The following is a 20,929-nucleotide window of genomic DNA, read 5'->3' on the forward strand; positions in this document are numbered from 1 at the left end:
ATTCAAGTCAATTATTTTTTTCCTTCGAATTAATTAAAAACTTTGCGATGACTTCACGGTCTAAAAACGGGCTACCATTGTTGGTCCAAAAATGGGCTAGCCTGATTTTAGACCATCAATGGTAGCCCGTTTTTAGACCATCCAGTACTTCAAGTTGACATTCCCGGCAGCCATTGAAAAACAAACAAATCAATTACAACAGTAGCTCTACAAGAAGCTCAGTTCTTCTACTTTGAGGTGAGGTTGAAGTCATATACTTAACTGAATAACTAAGAAAGAGAGAAATTTAATTTCACCTACCTAGAAAAGTTTTGAGTTCCTCAAAAGTAGGTTTTCTGACAAAACAATTCGCGACCAACGACATGGGTCAAGGGCAGCGGCCATTTGTTCACTACTCTTCTGCCACATCTTACTGTTCCTTTTGGTGCCAATCCCGCGCATGCACACAACTCCCTTCCCCCACTTTCAGCTAGTAGCCTGTATTTAGACCCTAGCCCGTTTTTGGACCTTCTCCTCTAATAACTTTGTCAACCTTTAAGGAGCTACTGTGACGCTAGTATGATTTTCATCTAGTCGGGCTTACGCAAAATCTGAAACATTCATATTGTAGTAGGTTAGACTGCAATCACGTTTAATAAAATTTGATAGTATACTGCTGCCATTGTATGTTTAACTTCATTTACCATATAAACAGTTGCAATTTATCAGCTCTAAAATAATTTGCCACAGCCTTTGTGTTGTTAGTAACGGTCACAGGATAGAACATTATACACGAGTTTGCAGCCTATCCTGTTCGCGCGCAACGTCAATGTGTTGAACCAAACGTGAAGTGACGTATCTGACAACAGACTCGGCCAGGCGTTGGACAAGCAAGTTGACGTCCCTCGCCCTGTGGTCCCTAAGTCCCTGTTGCGAATTGTCCTGAAACTCGCCTTGATTTTCCCGCGTAGCTCCAGTCGGAGAGAAGGTGGAGTTCAGGCCAACGTGGCCGGGACCGCGGGAAACGTAGAACCGGGAGGGAATCTTGTAGAGGTTAGAGGTTAAGTTAAGGTAGAAATAAGACGTTGCTGTCCGTTTTCACGAGCTAGTTTATTCCGCCGAAGCCCTATCGCAACCTGGCCGACACCAGGGCCCCCACATGGCCGGTGCTACCCAGGGCCGGAACTAGGAGATTCGTTAGGGGGGGCAAAGCTTAATTTGCCGCCCCCTCACCAACATTATAAAATACCCTTTTTCGTTAGAAGCGGTGGTTGAAATGATACCATTCACTTATACATAATTGAGAACCTTTATTTATCAAGTACTCTAATTGGAAAACTAATACAATTACATTTTTTATTATAATGAAATAGACTGTTATCAAACTATTGTTTATTGTTTGCACAACAGTGAAAATTAATGTCTTACCAATAAGTTTATTAAGTACTAAAATTACATAAGGAACATGTGATTATGAATTAAGTATAATATTGTATTGATAACCATACAAAGAAATTCAATTCAAAATTTAATTTTTCGAGCATGATTAGCTGCAAAAGTGTTAATAATATCATCAAAATTGATCAAAGCAGCTCGTTTGTGTTCAATAGATATAATACTTAGATTTGTTAATCTCTGCTGGTCCATCGTGCTTCTCAAATAGCTTTTAATAAGTTTAAGTTTACTAAAACTTCATTCACCTGACGCAATTGTAACTGGAAGGGTGAGAAATATTCTCAGAGCAGCAGTAATGTTAGAATGTGCCTCCTCCAGTTTATTTTTGTATATAAGGCTCAACATTGTTGATGCTGTAGCATCTTTTAATTCATAGTCTACTGTTAATGCATGGTGCTTAAAACTTTCAATTTCAAATACGAATTCTACTTTGTTAAGATTGGCACTGTGTTTCCTAATTCTGCTGTTTTGAATTTAAATCTTCTACTTCCATTTTATGAATTTGAACACCACATAAAAATCCAAACTTTTTGTTAATGTTCTCCAAAGCCTTAAACCTGTTACTCAGTTCCATAATTAATCTGTCAATGACTTCCAACATTACTTGATGTAAGTTTTTTTGACACACGCCATTGCTAAGCACTTTTTCTGTAGAAGAAAACTAAAAAATAAAATAAATAAATAAATAAGTAAAAATAACTAAAAGACAAAAAGCACAAATTAAGCAAAAAATTGCTGTTGTCAACAGGATATAAACACCACAAAATATTCCGTAACAGGAATATGGTCAACAAACAAATAAAAACAAAGAAAAATGTACTAAGAGAACGAAAAAACCCCACAAATGATGACGACACAAAAATATTGAACCCAAAAAAATTCAGCACAATGGTTGAAACGAGACAAAAACACCACAAAACTAAAAGACGAAACAAACACAATAAATAGTTTTTCCAAATAGAAACAAGCGACGTTTCGGGAACTGCTATCTGCTCCCGTCCTCAGGCAGAGACGCACATGGTACGAAAACACAGGAGCGACTGAGTAGGGGCTGGTAAAATGAGGGTATTTATCAGAGAAAGGGCTACATCTTGCTCAGCCAAGTGATCACCCGCGCAACGGGTCCTTGAGATGCCAGCTCTCATCGCAGTGGTTTTACTCACTCCAGACCACGAATTATGGTAATAATTGTTTCTTAGAGTGAAGTAATGCATTTTAAGTACGAATATATTTACAAATTATGCATAATCAATTTAAATAGAATTTCTTAATTTCTTGGCTAACTTATTGGTTGCGATATGTACACTTTCAAAACTCTTTTTAATGAAGAGTTTCATTTTGTTTTAGTGAAACACTTTTCATATTTTGCCGCCCCCTGATATTTGCCGCCCGGGGCACATGCCCCCCATGCCACCCCTTAGTTCCGGCCCTGGTGCTACCGTTGCTATGGCAATGGGGCCCATGGGTCCAGGGGGCCTGCGAAGGAAAGAAAAAAAACTTAAAACAAAAAAGTAGACAATTTTAAATAAATCATAGAAAACAATTAAACAGTAAGGCCTAAATTTAGTTACCAATGAAATATTACACCAGAGTAATATTATTCGGAATATGCTGTGCGTACAGAACGTGTCTGAATCTACAACTGTGAGTAACAAAACCACCACCAATTGACGTGACACCATGTTGACAGTGCAGAACACTTACACTCATTTATTTGCCATTATTCAAAATGTTTTTACGTTGACAATCGAAACACTGACTTAAAACTAGTTTTAATGTGTTCTAAAAACAGTGGTGCCCACAAGGGGGGGGGGGGGGGGGTAACGACGCAGTCTGCGTCATTAAAATTTCAGGGGATCAAATTGGCAACCCTGCACTTTCCTCAACAAAAGCAGTTTGGCATCTGTCGGTTCAGGATGGAAATATTACCTGATATGACCAAAATTATCATTAGAAAATCAGTTGTAATTAATGCAAAATGTGATAAAATATAATACTAAAAAAGTATAATATTATAAAATAATTGAGTAAATCATTGAGAAAATGGCATAAAAAATTTCGGGGGGGGGGGGGGGGGAACATTAGGTTAGGGGGGGTGAGTCATAGTGTTTGGGGGAGGGGGGTGGGCACCTCTGCTAAAAATAATTGTGAAAAGGTTAAAAAAATATATAACTAAAACAATATACATAAAGTAAAAAACATTTTTTTATCTCTGTTAGAAAAAAAAAGGGGGGGGGGGATCATGACTTCTAGCAACGGGGGCCCACAGAATGATGTGGGGGGCCTGGCCGACACGTTGCAGGATGAACGTTCTCCCTCGCCGCGACCCGGACTCCAGGAAATACACTTGAAGAAGCAACTTATACGCGACTTGATAAGACTGCGGAGGCAGTCCCGTGACGTGACGAAACGTGCTGGTTGCGAGAATTCAGCCGTGCAAAGTAACTCATACGCGGCCTGATATGACTACGGAGACAGTCCCGTGACGAACTTGCTGATTGCGAGAATTCTGCCGTACCAAGCGCGCGCCTCGAGCGGAGCGAGCGAGCGCACGTCTGCTCGGCTCGGAGACTGGCAACAAATATTGTAATAGGATAATATGGGAAACAGACAAAAAAAATGCGAGACATGTTGTTGAGCGAACCTGGCGGCGTGGACTGAACCTACGCTTTGGAAACGGCGGTAAAAGGCATTGAAGTGTGTTTGGTGCTATAAGATGATGGTTCTATTTGCGAATAAATAAACACATTATTATGTGAACAGTAATTCAGAATGGCCGGAAATATTTGTGCGGTGTTTGGCTGCAAAAATTACAACGTTACAAACTGCTCAAAGTCTTTTTTCAGATTTCCAGCGGACCCAACGCAGTAAGTGTTTCGCGTTTCGTGCATTCACAATTTTAACCCCTTTGTTTTATATTTTTGTCTCTTATTATAAAGTAATTATTTATTATAATTCCTTACCATTCTTGTAACATGATTTGTTTACAGCAGTTTATTTCGGTTTAATTAAGGATTTTTATTTAAAATGCAGTCACATTTTCAGGTGAGAAATTAATTTCATACATACAATTTACTTCCGTTACTAAAACTAGTTGTTCTTGTTTCCTTAAAAATAAAACAGCTGGAAAACCAATTAGATACTACATACTACTTGTTCAGTTAATTTGATAGATTATATTTTGCACATAATTACATATCTATCTTTGACACATACCTTTAAATAAAGCCTGAGAACATCTCTGTATGAATAATAGCATTAAATTTGTTTGAATTTCTAGATTTGGTAAAAACAGCACTTAATTGTGTAAACATGTTGCCTTTAATATGCACGTAAAATTGAATTACGCGGGGCTTTCTTCAGTCCACGCCGCTAGAATGCGCTGCAGTCTGGTGTCTCGCGCTTCGCCAATGCTAATTGGCCGGAGTTTCCCATATTATCCTATTACAATATTTGCTGGCAAGCCACCATAGAAAAGAGAGCCACTACCTCCCCGCCCGCCCGACAGCGTTGCCAACCCTCCAGCAACAAAAGTCCGTACGAAAATGTCATTTGGACCGTATTTCCCGATCCAGGTCCGTACATTAATTTTTTTACGATTATATTAAATAAAACATTCGCACAATAATTACTTCATGATTTAATTTTGCCATGAAATAGAATTACGAAATAAACTAAATAAAATCTTGTTCTTACCCAACACAGTTATGGAATAAACGACTTGTGACGTCACAACAGATTGCATGCTGGGAAGAAACAGCAGTTTTTTTCACAAACAACCGCACGTCTGCCGCGTTCTGCCGTAGGATCAATGCTATTATACGTGCTTGTAACGCGACTCCAGCTAAAGTATAGGATAAACACAAAATACAAGTTTGAAATTACTGCCCATTATTAAAATATGTTTTATCGCTGAGAAATCTGCGAGAAGTACTCCTTTATTGTCAACAGCAGTAAGGGTTATTTTCGTCGACTCGTTTATTATGGATGAAATGCCTAGTAACAAAACTTCTGCAATCTTTTAAAATTTATTGATGAGAGCGAATTAGATGTATAAAATAATGTATAAAAACTGTTCAGTCCATGTTATTACATACGTTTTCAGACATTATTTGTGCAAAATCAGCTGTTCCTACCCATGATTCAGCGCACAAACGCTCTTGGCCAAGTCGTCTATTGAGTAATATAACACAACATCGGGTCATACATTAACGTAATGATATGTGTAAATCAAAAATCTTATCACTGCTTATCAAAACAAAATATATTACAAACCTGCTGAAAACATTGCCCCACTTGACCTATTAAATTAAAAACAAATCCTTTTGGCAGACAAAACAATGAAAATATGCCTTGTCTACTATATAAAAATAAGTCGGGTTTTCCTTCCAGAACGCACGAACCGATTTCCACGGTTTTGCAGTCGTTGGAAAGGTCTCGGGCTCCGTGAGGTTTATAGCAAAGAAAATTCAGAAAAAATTCAGGACAAACCAACATTTTAAGTAGATGGCGCCGGTGCGTGTCACAGTGTTAGTTACCATACTCCTCCAAAACTGCTTGACCGATTTTTATGAAATTTTGTATGCATATTCAGTAGGTCTGAGAATCGGCTACTATCTATTTTTCATACCCCTAAGTGATAAGGGTTGTCCACCCCTAACATTATTTTTATTTTATTTTTTGGAAAAAGGTTTTTTATTATTTTTATAATGTGGCATTAAAAAATACATACAACCCTAAATTTTCACCCTTCTATCACAACCCCTAATTTTTAATAGAATTTTATATTTTAAACCCCGGTCGATAGCTGATCAATTAACACTTGATCAACCTTCCCCGCCTACAGCGAGCTCATTACCTGGATTAACACATAGACCACTTAATGGATTTGATTGAAATTTGGCACACAGATAGAGTATAACCTGGATTAACACATAGGCTACATATTCATGTGAAATTCCATCCCTAAGGGAGTGAAAAAGTGATAATTTCATTTTATAATAGAAAAAAATAATAGGTCATAGACATACAAATAGTGAGTGAGTGTCATTTCTCTGTGTCTGACACACGATCATACACATAGTAGGTCTGGCAAATTCATATTTTTCTCCTTGGTAAGACCAGCCCGCTTAGTGGAGCTCGCAGCGGCTAGCAAAATAAAGGCGCTCATAACAGTTTTGTTCTTAACTTCGTCAATAGATAGAATTGCCTTGAATTTTAAACGCACCATCGTTTTATGCGTTTGTCATGTCTGGCGTTTATTTATTCAATTATTTAGTGGTATTTTCATTGAGGTAAGATTGTTAAATTGAGTATAAAATTACGTATTAAGTAAAATACAATGCCGCCACGTGTACGAAAATGCTGTGTGCCTGGTTGCGATGATAAATTTGCTGTTAGACACCGCTTCCCAGTTTACGAAGAAACGGTATACAATGAATGGATACAGAGAATAAACGTCGAGAAGCTGAAAACTCTCCACCCACTTAATGCTGTAGATGTGATTGCAAACTTCAATAGTAATGCTAGAAATAGTAATAATAGCTAGAAATTCCCTAGAAATAATTTATATGGCAAAACAACGTTTGCCGGGTCAGCTAGTCACTTATAAAAATAAGAACGTTACTCACCAGATATATCTATTACTACTGGCTCTTTTTTATCAGCGTCCAACTCCAACCAGATAGTACGGGCATTCCCCTTCGGTAAAAAATTACGAAGCGCCGTATACCTCGCACGGTAGCCATTATAGGCCTACGTAGAAGTGTATGAAATGTTGAGATTTTCAAAATTAGTTAGATATTATTGAAACAGTTGTGTCAAATATGTTATTGGGTAGAAACCACATACTACTTGTGTTGATTGGACCGTAGAAATGGCGTACGATCCAAGGGCAGGACCATACGTCCGTACACACAGTGAAATTACCGTACATGTACGGTCAGGACCGTACTGTTGGCAACGCTGCCGCCCGATGACTCTACGCGAGGGCCATGGAGGAGGGGAAGGGGAATTAGGCCGGCGTGGGAGAGACGCGACTCGCGGCGGGCCAGGTTGCGGTTTACGTATTACGAACACTGCACTTGAAAATAAATACAAAATCATTTAAATACAAATTATTCAAGAGTTATGACGACATTATAGATTATTATACAAAAATGTAAACACAAGTTATTCAGAATTATGCAAATATTACAAAATTATACAAAACGTGGACGCTCGTGAGTATTTACAACAGGAAACACAATGACACAATAATTATAAGATAATAGAAATTATTAACAAAACACATGGTCGTTTGTAGACGTTCCGGGGCGCACGCGGGTGCATCCCTGATCGTAGACACTGCACTGCACTCAGGTTGCACTAATGGGGAAAATACCTCCCTTAGGCCCCACGTTGGTGGACAGGTACGTCCTCTACGTCTAGGAGGGCACGACGACTGTCGTCAAAGTGTATTAAGCAGTAATAAAGTGCAGTGTTTCCTCAGTCATTTCCCTTTTATTTCAAGGCGTCCTGGGTGGCCTAAACAGCCCGGATAGTTTAAAATAACGACGCACTCCTACCTGCAGCCACGAGATCGAACCCCCTTTTTTACCCCTGAGATCATTTTCAATTTAATATTTATTCAAAACTTAATCAGGCAGCGGGAGTGGCGTCATATCTTCTTTCAAAAGTTCGGCAGGTTTGTCGACATGAATAAGTTATATTTTCAAGCAACAAACATAAAAATAAGATACCAATAAAATAAAGTAAATATAGGGGAGACCGGGGCAGGTTGGCATCAGGGGCACGTTGGCACAGTCGCTGTAGTTCTCCAAACAGATGCAGTAAAGCGCCACCAGTACTACACGAGGTGCGTCAGTCGAGTGTCTTGTCCCTCCGTTGACGGTACTGAAAATTGTGACTTTTTCAGCGGAAGAGAGAACTTTTTGTGTTTATTGAACATGTAAGTAAAATAGCATTTAAACTTAAAATCCTGAATAGCATTGTGTATATAACGTAATTATTTTGTATACATATATTCATCTTAAAGACAACTGTTTAAGGTTTGCTTTTAGCTATCAAGAAGAGTTAATTTTGTTCTGTTAATTTGTTGAGGGTAATGTAAAGAAGTAACCAAGGAATGGGGCACATTGGCACAACAAATAAGGGGTAGGTTGGCACACTGTGCCAACGTGCCCCCTAACTCAAAAATTTATTAACAGCCCATTTTTATATCCCGATAATTTTTATGCAATATTAATAATAAAAATAATTAATGTTTTTATTATTTATAATATATTTGCTATATTTTACAACTAGTCTATTCAATATTGCTTGCAAAAACTGAGGATGAATACTAAAAATAATTGTTTGTTTGTTTCTAAGATTTCAAAATGGTGCGCGCGCACATACAAGAAGAGTACCAGGGGCCAAGTGTCAGCTGAAACAATGGAATCAGCTTTGCTTGCTGTAAAAAGAACGAACCGTTCAATAAGGGGACCAGCTCAAGATTTCGGTATACCATATAGGACACTGGCTAGATATTGCGCTAATTATAAAAAAAAAACATTCACTATCTGGGCCAGCATCACCACATCCTCTTACATCCCCACAACCTATGGCAGCACCAAAACAGCCTATGGCAGCACCACCACAGCCTATGGCAGCACCACCACAGCCTATGGCTGCACCACCACAGGCTATGACAGCACCACCACAGACTATGGCAGCATAACCATTACAGCATCTGGCGAATGTTCCTGCATCTTTGCCCTGGGTGCAATTTAGCTATGCTAAACCATGAAAAGTAAGCCTGCAAAAGTTTTTTTAAATTTATTTAATATATCTTGACATCCCTTTGTATGCCTTTTGAGAACATACCATCGACATCTACTCATATTGATTCGTCCCGATTACCTACTGCCCGGACTACGTATCCTTCCCCAGAGTTGGTAAGGCCATTCACCAAAGAGAGACCAAGAAAAGAAACTGGCAAAGGCCGAAAGAAAAGGAAATCAGCAATTTTGACAGACACTCCAATAAAGGGGGCTTTTGCATAGGAACAGGAATCTTCAGAGAAAAAAGAAAGAAGGCCGTTTAAGAAACGGTAAACCGCCAAAGAATCTTTTTCCTTTGGATCGCACTTCCAAGAAAATTTGCATTCCAAAAAGCTCTTCCCCTTTGGAAAGTGATGGTGAAGCTGAGGACTGCCTTTGTATTTGCTGCTTAGGTGCATTTAGCAATTCAGAATGCAGTCAAGAATGGGTGCAGTGTACCAAGTGTCATAAATGGGCACAAGAAGACTGCATTTCCGGTGACTCTATTTTATGTGTGTTTCAGATGCGAGAAAAACTTATGAAAATGATCTTGTTTACGGACGTATATTGTTCAAAGAAACAAGTTAGTTAACTTTTATTTTTGTGTTTATTTTATATTGATATATTGTTATGGGTTATTTTAAATTTCCAGATTATTTATTACAAGCTTTTGATATTTGTGTGCTGTGCCAACTTGCCTCAATAGCGGGGCACGTTGTCACGTTTGTCTTTACTTCAATAAAAGTTATTTTGAAAACTTCATATTGATATTTACTTAAATCTAGTAATTTCAATATGTGCTTTAATGTCTATTCTTTTTGTTAACCACACAAAAATTTAACGTATGTTAATATCATATCTTTAAAAAATAAATTTACCAAAAGTGTGCCAACCTGCCCCGGTCTCCCCTACTGCTAAAATATAGAAATTTAACATTTAGTTACATTTAACTTGAGCTTAAAATGCTACTATTCTAATTATACATTTTGTAGTTAGGTACTTCTCAATTCAAGAAGCTATATGTTAGAGTTAAATGTACATGACATTTCTGAGAATTTAAATACGCAATACAAATGTTTTATCTAATAGAATTATAGTAGTTCTGTAAAAGCTTTACCGCACACGGTACATACACCTATTGACCATACTGTATTCACAATTACCATACTATAATACTGCACTTGGAGCGCTGCGTCGCTTTGCTTCAATCGTCACCATGGAAGAAAGCAGTCTATAAACAACCATGTTCTATGCATTTTTCTATGGTTTCATTCCTTAATTACAGATGATTATAAATATTGTGTAATATTGTTCATAAATGGCTTCTCAATCATTTATTTTAACCAATGAAGATTTGCGTGTGATCAGACGTCTGTGGTCAACTTTGGTAAGTATAAAATATTTTGGTGATATTTTCGTGGAAGTTTTAGATTTATGGTGTAAAATTAAGGCAAAATTTCGCAAAATAATATTAAATTTTAATATTTTCTGCAAGTTCGCTCATTCACACTCCTTTTAAGTCTCTGCATTTTTTCTCTGTGGCATAAATGATATATCTTATTTTATGTGAGTATACTTTGCCGTCACCCGGCCTCTGTAGAAGGCCCGGGAAGTACCTGACGGGCGCTACGGGCGTCGCGATACTGCTGTTCAGGGGGCGCCAGGCTAGTGAGACACTAGGTAGTTGGTGATGGATCGCGGGTACTCTGCCCCCGCCAGGCACGCGGCTTGAAATCTATCCTGAACTCCCCTACTTGGTTGTGAGGCCGCTCGGACGTGTGGAGGACGGAGTGAAGCGAAATAATCGTAAGCGACACCGTTTATGTTAATTTTCGTTTAATTCACGGACTTCTCCGGTGGTACGCATGGGTACGCGGTACTCCCTATGCGTACACTACGCGGTGTCAGAACCGCTAGAAACACTATGCGAATGCGCTATGCGGCGTCTGAGCCGTTGTACAGTTACATTAACACACACTTATTACAGAACAAAACACGACACTAACATAACACAATTAAATTTGCCGCGGCAGTCTCGCGGGGCGCGGTTACGAGTGTTCTGGAGACGGCCAGTACCGAAAGTTAACTGTCTTAGGGTGGCTCAGTGAGCGTGACCTTAAATCACACCTTACACTTACTTGTGGACGTGGTTGCAGCCGGCAGGCGTATGCGCGGCGGTCTAGCGAAAGCGTGTTGGCTGGAGTCGGCCAGTGCCGTAAGTGGCGTGGTCCGCGACGCGGTGCGGAACCACTAACGAAAACGGTCGAGATAAGCCCGGGTCCGCAAAATACACGCCGAGTCGACGTGAGCAGCTATGAAGTAAGAGAAAAGGTTTAGATATTAAAGTGACTACAGAATGAACGATCGGTGGAACTAAATTGAAGGCTGCTCACGGACACACGTCTTGACCCGGCGCGGAGTGGTTGGAGACTCCGAACATGGCCGCCTCGCAAGGGAGGGAAACATTTCACCTCCTTTGTGAGTTGGCGCCAAAAACTTACATTTACTTAATTTGCTCTATTAAAACCTAAAAACACGTTTCAGGTGCCCAATTAAAAGGTAGCACCTGGTAATTGGGTGCTTAAGGCTTAACAATTCTTTTAGAGTAGGTATTTAATTATTTCAATTGTGGCATAAATTTGGCGACTGTAAATTAATTAACATATTATCTCCCTGTGAACTGTATTAGTGGGATTTCTCCTAATCCGACTTGATCATTGTCACGGGCACTTTAATTAAGGCCAGTGGCCGCAGTGACTGCTATTGAGGTTCGTTGTCTACTCCGTGCGTGCGGTGTTCGCACGGAGTGGCTACGACGCACTTGTTTAATGTCTGGTAATTAGTAATTGTATCCTAGTGTCTTGTCCCTTAATTGTTTTATGGGTTCGAGCCCCCGGGATTCCGTGCCCTTTAAGTTTCTTTGAGTCTATTGGGGTAACGCCCGAGGCGCTCGCCTGACTCATTCCCGCTCCGAAAATGGGATCTGGTACTAGCGGTGCGGAGCACGGGCTTAGAGGCCATGGTCGGGACGACGTCAGTTTATGCCCGTATGTATTCTTGATTAAAAAGTGAAAATGTATAATTGACAGGGCCCATAGCATAATTATGTGTACCAGTTGCCGAAAATGTAATGTAATGATACTTGTATATCTAAGAAAAATTATAATATATTGAACTTGAACTTGTTCCCTCTCATATTTATTTTAATAGACGAACAAGCACCTCCACCAAAAATTCTCTACCATAACTACTTTGATCTGGCTGCTGACCCAATATGGTCACATGGCTAGTTGCACCATTGAAGTAATGTAAGGTTTGTTTTACTCGAAGTCTCGTTTGCTCCCTGAGAGTTGTAAGTGTTAGGAGCAAAATTAACTTTTGGTCAGTAAAATGTGGTAACTCTCATATACATGAAAATAACGACTTGAGAATTTTTTTCTAAACGTATCTCAAGCACAATAATATTTAAAAAAAATTATGAATTTAGATACATGTGCAAGTAAAACTGCTTTAACAATAGGTACCTACCTATTTTAATGCTACAAATGATAAACGTTTATTAACATAAAATTTTATGTGTCTAAACTATTTCCAGCGATTTAAACATTTAAGGGTACCCTGAGAGTTAAAAGGTCAAATCGAGTCTGGGAGTCAAATAAATGTACAATTTCACTTTGTAATTTGAACATTATCGCAGTGAAACTGTTTCATTATTGTATTTTCATTAGATTCGAGTCATTTTTTATCCTTTTTTTTAACAAAACGACTAATTGGTCCATTTAGTACTTCGAGTGAAATATTACCTAGCTATGCTATTGTTTACATATGCAACTGGAGAGTGTTCCTGAATATTCATTCACCACTATCGACTTGCATATCACGTAGCAACCACCGGCTCTTGTCTTTCTTTTCTCTTAAAGTCTTTTTACCGTACAAACAGCTTTATTTTTGCTACAGAACCGCAGACGTTGCCAATATTCACACACAGTATCACTGAACCAAAACTCTCCCTCTTTCCGTTAGTTGATACAGTTATATATTCTGCGGGATAGGTGAGGAAATATTCTGTACCTTTCCGATCGTATTGTAAACCAGGATAATTTTTCTGAGGCCTGGAAGTTGCAAGTGAATACGTCCAAAATTATGTTTTCACGACTGAGAGTGGCCATAAATCTAGAAATGCGGGTGCTAGATACAGCAGTGGAAATACAAACATGAGCAGCGATAGGAGCTATCGCCATAAACGCAATATCTCAGAGATAGCCCGCTCTACAAAGGGAACTCGATCACCTAGCGAACATCTGTAGCACTCTATAACCCATGCGGCGAGCAGATCAAACATCTCTCGGCACAACTTCTCATATAACTTCAATGAAAATTGACTTAAAATCAAAGCAGTATTTAAAATGATGACATCATCACTCTATCTTTTCCTCAGTTCGCCTTAATGTTTATTTTAAACTTACATGTTCCATGACATGAGAAAAAAATCATTCATATGTTAGGAATGTTGTAAGTACCAGATAGCCGACAAACATTAATGTAACACCTTATTTACACCCTGCGTTTGTGGAACCATTTCTCTTTAATACTGCTGCAAAAACACAACAGTGCTTTTGCGGAGGTATCTGGTGCTTTCCGATATTGTGCTGGCCTAAAAACATGGCTGGGAGTCGCGCTTCCAGTACTGTTCTAGTAAGTATGCTTCAAGGCATGGTTAAAGCAGGGCCGGCGCGTCCATATAGGCGAACTAGGCAACCGCCTAGGGCGCCAAGTAGCTGGGGGCGGCGCAGCACGACACATAACAGCTGATATAATATGTTTAACGATTATTGAAACTAGATGAAAATGTATTTTTGTAACAGTTTGGAATGTTTATATCTTTATATATATATATATATATATATATATATATATATAAAAATATATATATATATATATAAATCCAGTGTCCTGATGTTTGTTTCCAGTGAACTCTTCGCCAAGTCAACCGATTTCGATGAAAATTGGCATTTATGTGTAATTTTTTCCCACTTGAGAGATAGGATAGTTTTTATTTCTATTAATGGTCTTAATAATTTATAATTAATAATAAATTATAAATAACCGATCGCCACATGTAAACAAAAAATCATAGGTCATAAACATACAAACAGTAATTCTGTGACACTTCTCTATGTCCAACACACTGTCATATAGCGCTATCCAGTTTGCTTTAACTCGCAGACAATAAAGCTCCATGTGTTTAGCCCGGGCAACGCCGGGTACTGCAGCTAGTATTGATATAAGTGACCTGTTTATGATTTGTAATAAGTAAAAAAGTAAAAAAAAAAAATACAAGCCTGCTTACATTTGATTGTTGACAAAATCTTAGTCTTACGTGATGTATTTTGAGGGAAATTGTTTTGGGGTGTCCGGCCGGGAGGGGGGGGGGATGGGGGAGGGCCCATTAAGGTTTTTCGCCTAAGGCGCCAATTTACCTTGCACCGGTTCTGGGTTAAAGACCCACAAAAGTTAAATGGTTGGATAAAGCCGAGGCCACATAGAAAGCTAAGCTACATTCGCGATATTTGCTATGTTCGCTGCGCCAGATGGTCAGACAGACCAGTCTAGTTCGCGATGTTGGAGAGATGCATCCCGTGGGATTCATGTGATGATCCCGGTAATACTAATATTATGCTGGCTCTTTTAGTATGTAAACGCAAAAAGAAATAGCTTCATGAATTTAAGAAAAAAATTTTTTTTATCACTTGATGAAGCAGTTGAGTGTCAGGACGAAACCAAATTTATGGATTATTTCAGAATAAATTAAATTAAGATTGATTGCATTGCCTTGCAACCAAATCCCAGGCATTGTCCAGCTTATTCTGCCTTCTATATTCAGCCATCGAATTATTCCATAAACATGGATATTTTTTGTAATCCTTCAATGAATCTGGGCAGTCGGCATGACTATTTAACGCACAATACTGAGAAAAATTAAACTTCATAAAAAGCATATGCAAAAATACGGTACAATTCCGCACGAAAATAGATGTTTTTGCTTATCTGCACATGCGCGAAGTCAGCTATGTTTAGGAAAATAGCCGGGAACCAAATACCCGGCGATATTGCTAGGATTGCCAACATAGCGAACACAGCGAACACAGCTTTGTGTGGCCTGTGACACCTGAAATGTAGCTGGCTATGTTTTAAGAGCATAGCACCCTGTGTGGCCATAGCTTTACCCGCCTCTCACCAAGGTAGCCTGGGTTCAATTCCCAGTGGGGTCGAGACAAATTTCTCCCAAGTGGGTAAACATAATGAACATGGCCATGAGTCATTGAGATTTCTCTAAATACTCCTTACATTTTACAAATATACACCATCACTGCTCCATTTCAAGTTTTACCCTTCGCCTATTTATGTTTACTCAGATGTAGACACAGTGTTCAATCTAATACACCAATCTATCCTAATTTTATAGTTACACCTGATGAATGCACTGTGTTTGTTTTTAAATCGAATTTAAATCCTATGTTTAAAATAATGTAATATTGTACTGTTTGTCCAACATGCTTACATTTACAGTGTAGTTTATATATGTATCAAAAAGGTACATTGTTATCCTAATTGCTTTATTCTTTTTTTCGGGTACTACTAATATAACGTGCTACGATCTTGTTTAATAGTGGTTTTCCATTTCTTGTGGTTTAGATCCGCCAAAAACAGAAACAGGAACATGCAGAAGATCTGAAACAAGAGCTAGACATTGACACTCATAGGATATCTATAGAGGAATTGTGTCAGCGATTCAGGACAAACACAGAAGTGGTGAGTAAATTGGACAACTTAATTTATTTACACATATATTTTCAATCATCTAGTAAGCATAAAATTTGACATCAGACCTTTGTGCCATTGAACTGAATTTTTATTGTTAGACATTAACATGCCAAAAATAAATTAAAAAACATATTCTTGGTTTGATTTTAAGGGTCATGCCTACTTGGGCACAAATATGGTGTGCCAGAGCTTAAGATAAAACCTAGTGATCTGAAAACTGCTTAAGATATCGGAGTGGGGTCTGATAAAGAAAAATATTTAATAATATGCTGAAGGTGGATGAGTAGTTCTGTTTCCATATTTAGTTTTTAAACTGTATTTTTAGAAGAGTGAATATAGCTAAAATGTGTGTTCTCAGAATAATGTTTAGGCATGAAACATCTGGTGAAGATTCTTGAAAGAACTCAAAGGATTCATAATACACTTTTAACTTCATGTCTCCGCCACATAATGTTATGATTACTGCTCAAAACTCATAGTTGTCCTATGCACAATGAGAAGACTGTGCGCCAGTTCAGAGTCTTATGCTTGGAGGCGATACCGAGCTAGAAGCTTCAGCGAGAGTCACACTTTACCATGCCGCCTCACTAACCCAAATACACCCCTAAATAGTTGAGCCCCTTTATAGTCGTTAGTTAGACTACGTGATGATTATCAATGAGTTTTGGACACCCCCTACCGAGTAGGCGCAGTGGTGTAACATTGGACTCATTGTATCGAAGATGCTAGTTCGAATCTCGGTCCTACAATCCTGTTTTCGGTTTCCATGATCTCCCGGAATTACTATTAAAATGTGCAGAGCTAGTTCTGTGCCTAACACTTTGTTTTGTTCATTATTCATACGCCCTTGATTTGTGCAGTGTCATATTTTTAATGATCTCGCTAATGAAGGGAAATAAAGCCATACTTAAGAAAATGTTCTGGATAACTGAGACTGGCATTTAGACCCTGGGACCTCTGCAGTACCCTAAAAGTATACAATATAAAATACACTGGTCTACAACGTAATTTGCCATAAGTAATATTTGAGTACAACAAAAACTTAAATCTGAACGGAAGACATGTATTCTTTGCCTATGTTCTACTACTGTTCCAAGCTGCAGTAATTTATCTAGTAAATTTGACTCTGAACAAATGGAGAATATGAATCAGGTTGTGCAATGATGGAGTATTGCAGCCACAAAGTCGCGGTGTCAAGCTGATTGTGACGCTGTAGTCCTCGCAGCAATCGTTAATAGTATGTCGGGCATCATTAAGTTGTGGTAGGACATAATGTATTGTGAACATAGTCCAAGACATCAGAATTAATGCAGCCTGCTAAGGGTGATTAAAATTAGACGAGACATAGAAATAGAATGTTTCAGTGGAGATAAGTGTCTCATTATGAGCAAGTCTCATAATTAAATTATATGATGCAAATGATTCTTTACATCTTAATTCCTAAAAGAGAGCTATGCTTGCTTGAACATTAAAGTACACGTCAAAGTCCGATTACCAAGCAGATTAAAAAGGCTTTACAAGATTTACACGCACTTTGTTTCCTGGCACGAGTAAAAAAATGTATGCTGTTCCAACTGTAGGAAATACTCCTGCTTAATATCACGTGACTTAAATATCCTCAGGCTACATATACTGTCTGAAGATTAATTGCAGTACCTAATGAGTCCATACTACTTAAATTAATTTATTCTTTCTTATATTATTCAACTAAATAAATGAAATATATAACACTGACTATCAGGAGTTGCAAAGATGGTTTTCCTATTAATTAATAGTGTGTGTGTGTGTGTTATTTTAGGGTATATCACACAACAAAGCAGCATCAAGATTGAAGCGTTTTGGTCCAAATGCCCTGGCTCCTCCAAAACAGACCCCAGAATGGGTGAAGTTCTGCAGAATACTATTTAGTGGTTTTTCCATGCTATTGTGGGTTGGCGCTATGTTGTGTTTCCTTGCTTATTTTATAGAATTTGCAACAGTGGAGGAAAAAGCTAGTGATGATCATGTGAGTATTACTATATGATTTATGCCGCATACTGCCTTATGCAGCCTTGCCAGGGGGAGAAATTATGGCTTTGTTGATGAGCTGGGTGCCAACTAGCAGATAATTATTGGCATTAGTTCACGGTAAAGTAGAGTCTTTCTCTTGGGTGTGACATCACCACATGGCAAATGAGGCAGTAGAGCATTGCAGACAAGAAACCCAGGGGTGTCGACTCCTTGAGACATCACTAACTCTTGTTGAACTGAAAGTCGAAGGTACTGGTAAGAGCTGTTTATTTTGTCACACTCTCGGACCACGAACACGACGAAGTGACCTGTTCCCTGCGCGGGGGTCGAGACCTGGTTGTTGCGTGTCGCAGGGAGACAGTCGGTGGAAGGCAACGGGGTCTGTTTGCCACTGCGGACTCTTACGATGCTCGTGTCGTGGACCCGAGCTTTCTTGAAGGTATGGGTGCGGATAAGTGCTGTTTATGTTTAATCCTCTGACTGCGTGCGGATACAAGATACGTTTAGGCACATTAAGGTGTGCGGGTACATGTTATCCTAAAATACAGGTGACAATCGATGTGGTGGTCGACAGCGCATTGCACTGTCCTGGGCCCTGATGCTCGAAATCGTTCGACTTCATAGACCATTCGAGTCGAGTAGAGTGATGAACTCGCATACGACTTGGTGTGTTCGACATTTGCTATGCTCGAGGTGCTACTTGTCGCATGCGACTTACACAAAAGTCTTCGAGACGGAGAAGTCGAGTGGATTGTGCGAATTCGGAGAGAACTGTGAATTTGTCAGGATGGCTACTCTGCTCGTGTTCCAACTGGCCAATCAACGATCGCCGTTTCGTTTGTTGTCGTGTTTGGTAGGAAGAGACAAACTCTTTATCAAAACATTTTTTTTATTTTGCCGTGTGTTCGTGAATGCCTAATTAATTAAAATGGTCGATTAGATCAGGTCAGTTACATTATAAATACTTTCAAACTAAACTGACATTAAAAATAATATGAATTAATTTTAATGGTTGTTCAGTTTTAAAGTATTTATAATGTAGCTGACCTGACCTAACAAACCAGGACAAAGGCTGAACAGTAGGAACTCACGTAATTTTTTTTTTTACTTATTACTTGCGCAACAATATCAAAGTAACAAATAAAACATTAAAATTTGAAACGTTAAAAACTCGCCTAAGTTAGAGGCGGGTACAATTCCTTTGTCATTAATAGAAAATGATGTAGTCGTTCACGTACGTCGCGAAAAAAAAAAATTCATACTCGTAAACAAGCAACAGTCCTGAACGCCGCATGAAAGCACAGGTATTGTGATGAAAATTAAAAATTCGATATCTCCTAAAGTATTTGGAATTTCTTATCTCCGCCGTGTTTAATGAAAAGAAGTTAAAGAGCACAGAATAAAAGTATTTTCGGATTTTAATTTTTTTAAACAAATATCGCCCAAATATGAATATTAAAAAATTCGATATCTCCTAAATTATTTGGAATTTCTTATCTCCGCCGGGTTTAATGAAAAGAGGAAGCTAAAGAGCACAGAATAAAAGTATTTTCGGAATTAATTTTTTTTTTTTAACAAATATCGCCCAAATATGAATATTAAAAAATTCGATATCTCCTAAAGTATTTGGAATTTCTTATCTCCGCCGGGTTTATTGAAAAGAAGAAGTTAAAGAGCATATAATAAAAGTATTTTCGGATTTTTAGCATTTTGTTTTTCGCAAATACCGCTACTGTACATATTTACCAAAATTAAGACTAAGGGCGCGGTTACACGGGAGTCTGAACTACTTCAGGTGAACATGTTCAGCTGTTGAGTGCGGTTACACACAGTCTAAACATGTTTCGTTCGAGGCCATTTCTCATTTAACTTAAACAGGTTGGCAAAGTAGTTCAGATCGACATATCTTCTACATTAGCCTCTGATTGGCTGTTTAGAATATAAACAGTTCTTTCCAGAAATTCAAGATGGAAAGTGTTCCTGGCACAAGTTAGAGTAATATTTTACCGAATGCAAAAAAAAAATATCAAAAGGTAATTATATACTTTTTTAAAATTGATCCTGACCTAAATTATCTTAAAACTTAACACTCTCGCTCAAACAATAATAAAAAATAAGTTTAAATTGTTTTACTGTGCATGTTATTTGAATTCCCGATTTGTAAAAAAGTGTTGAGCAATATGAAAACACATTCAATTTCTGCTGATAATACTGTTTAAACAAGTGTGAAAATCCCGCGTTTTCTGGATACAAAATAGAGATCAACAACAGACATTCGTTGACAGTAGACAATCGGTTTTAGAGCTGAACACACTTTTCAGCAACTACCGTGTAACCGTACACTTTCGCGTTTGTAAACGTGTTTACTTAAACATGTTCACCTGAAGTAGTTCAGGGTCCCGTGTAACCGCGCCCTAAGTAGCCGTAACTAGTGTTGTGTTTACAGTATTGTAATGAACATGTAGGCCTAACCATTAATGTTCAGTTTGGCGTTAGGGAGCAGGCTACATAGGCTAATTTTAATGTGGATACACACAATACATAGACGTTCACTTGTAACTAAATATGCCAGGCTATTACCACTGTCACAGGAACAAACCAAGCATTTTAACATAACTGAAATAGGCCTACCTATTTAAACCTGTATAATGCTTAAACAGGTGGTTTACTATGTTTGTCTTTGATTAGCTATTTATTGTAACTGGTAACTTAATTCAGGTATGCTCCAAGGAGGGATAAACTGCCATTCTGTGTTAATGGTGCTTTAGTGTTTGACTTCAGTCAATAATTATATTAAAAATGTACTAAAGGCCTAACTGCCTTCTGCATAACATTGCACTCTGACAGCTAACGAACCA

The 20,929-nt window shown here is 38.4% G+C and overlaps 1 protein-coding gene across 2 annotated transcripts in view; it reads left to right on the forward strand.

The window, feature by feature from the left end:
- Positions 1-10,442: 10,442 nt before the first annotated feature.
- Positions 10,443-20,929, forward strand: part of LOC134528080 (sodium/potassium-transporting ATPase subunit alpha-like) — a 96,101-nt gene continuing 85,614 nt past the window's right edge. For both annotated transcript variants that reach the window (XM_063361328.1, XM_063361329.1), the window contains exons 1-3: positions 10,443-10,623; positions 15,933-16,049; positions 17,860-18,066. In XM_063361328.1, the coding sequence (XP_063217398.1) occupies positions 10,555-10,623; positions 15,933-16,049; positions 17,860-18,066 (393 nt within the window). In that variant the 5' untranslated portion in view covers positions 10,443-10,554. The remainder of the gene's footprint in view (positions 10,624-15,932; positions 16,050-17,859; positions 18,067-20,929) is intronic.

This window comes from Bacillus rossius, chromosome 1 (assembly GCF_032445375.1).
Source record: "Bacillus rossius redtenbacheri isolate Brsri chromosome 1, Brsri_v3, whole genome shotgun sequence".
NCBI lineage: Eukaryota > Metazoa > Arthropoda > Insecta > Phasmatodea > Bacillidae > Bacillus > Bacillus rossius.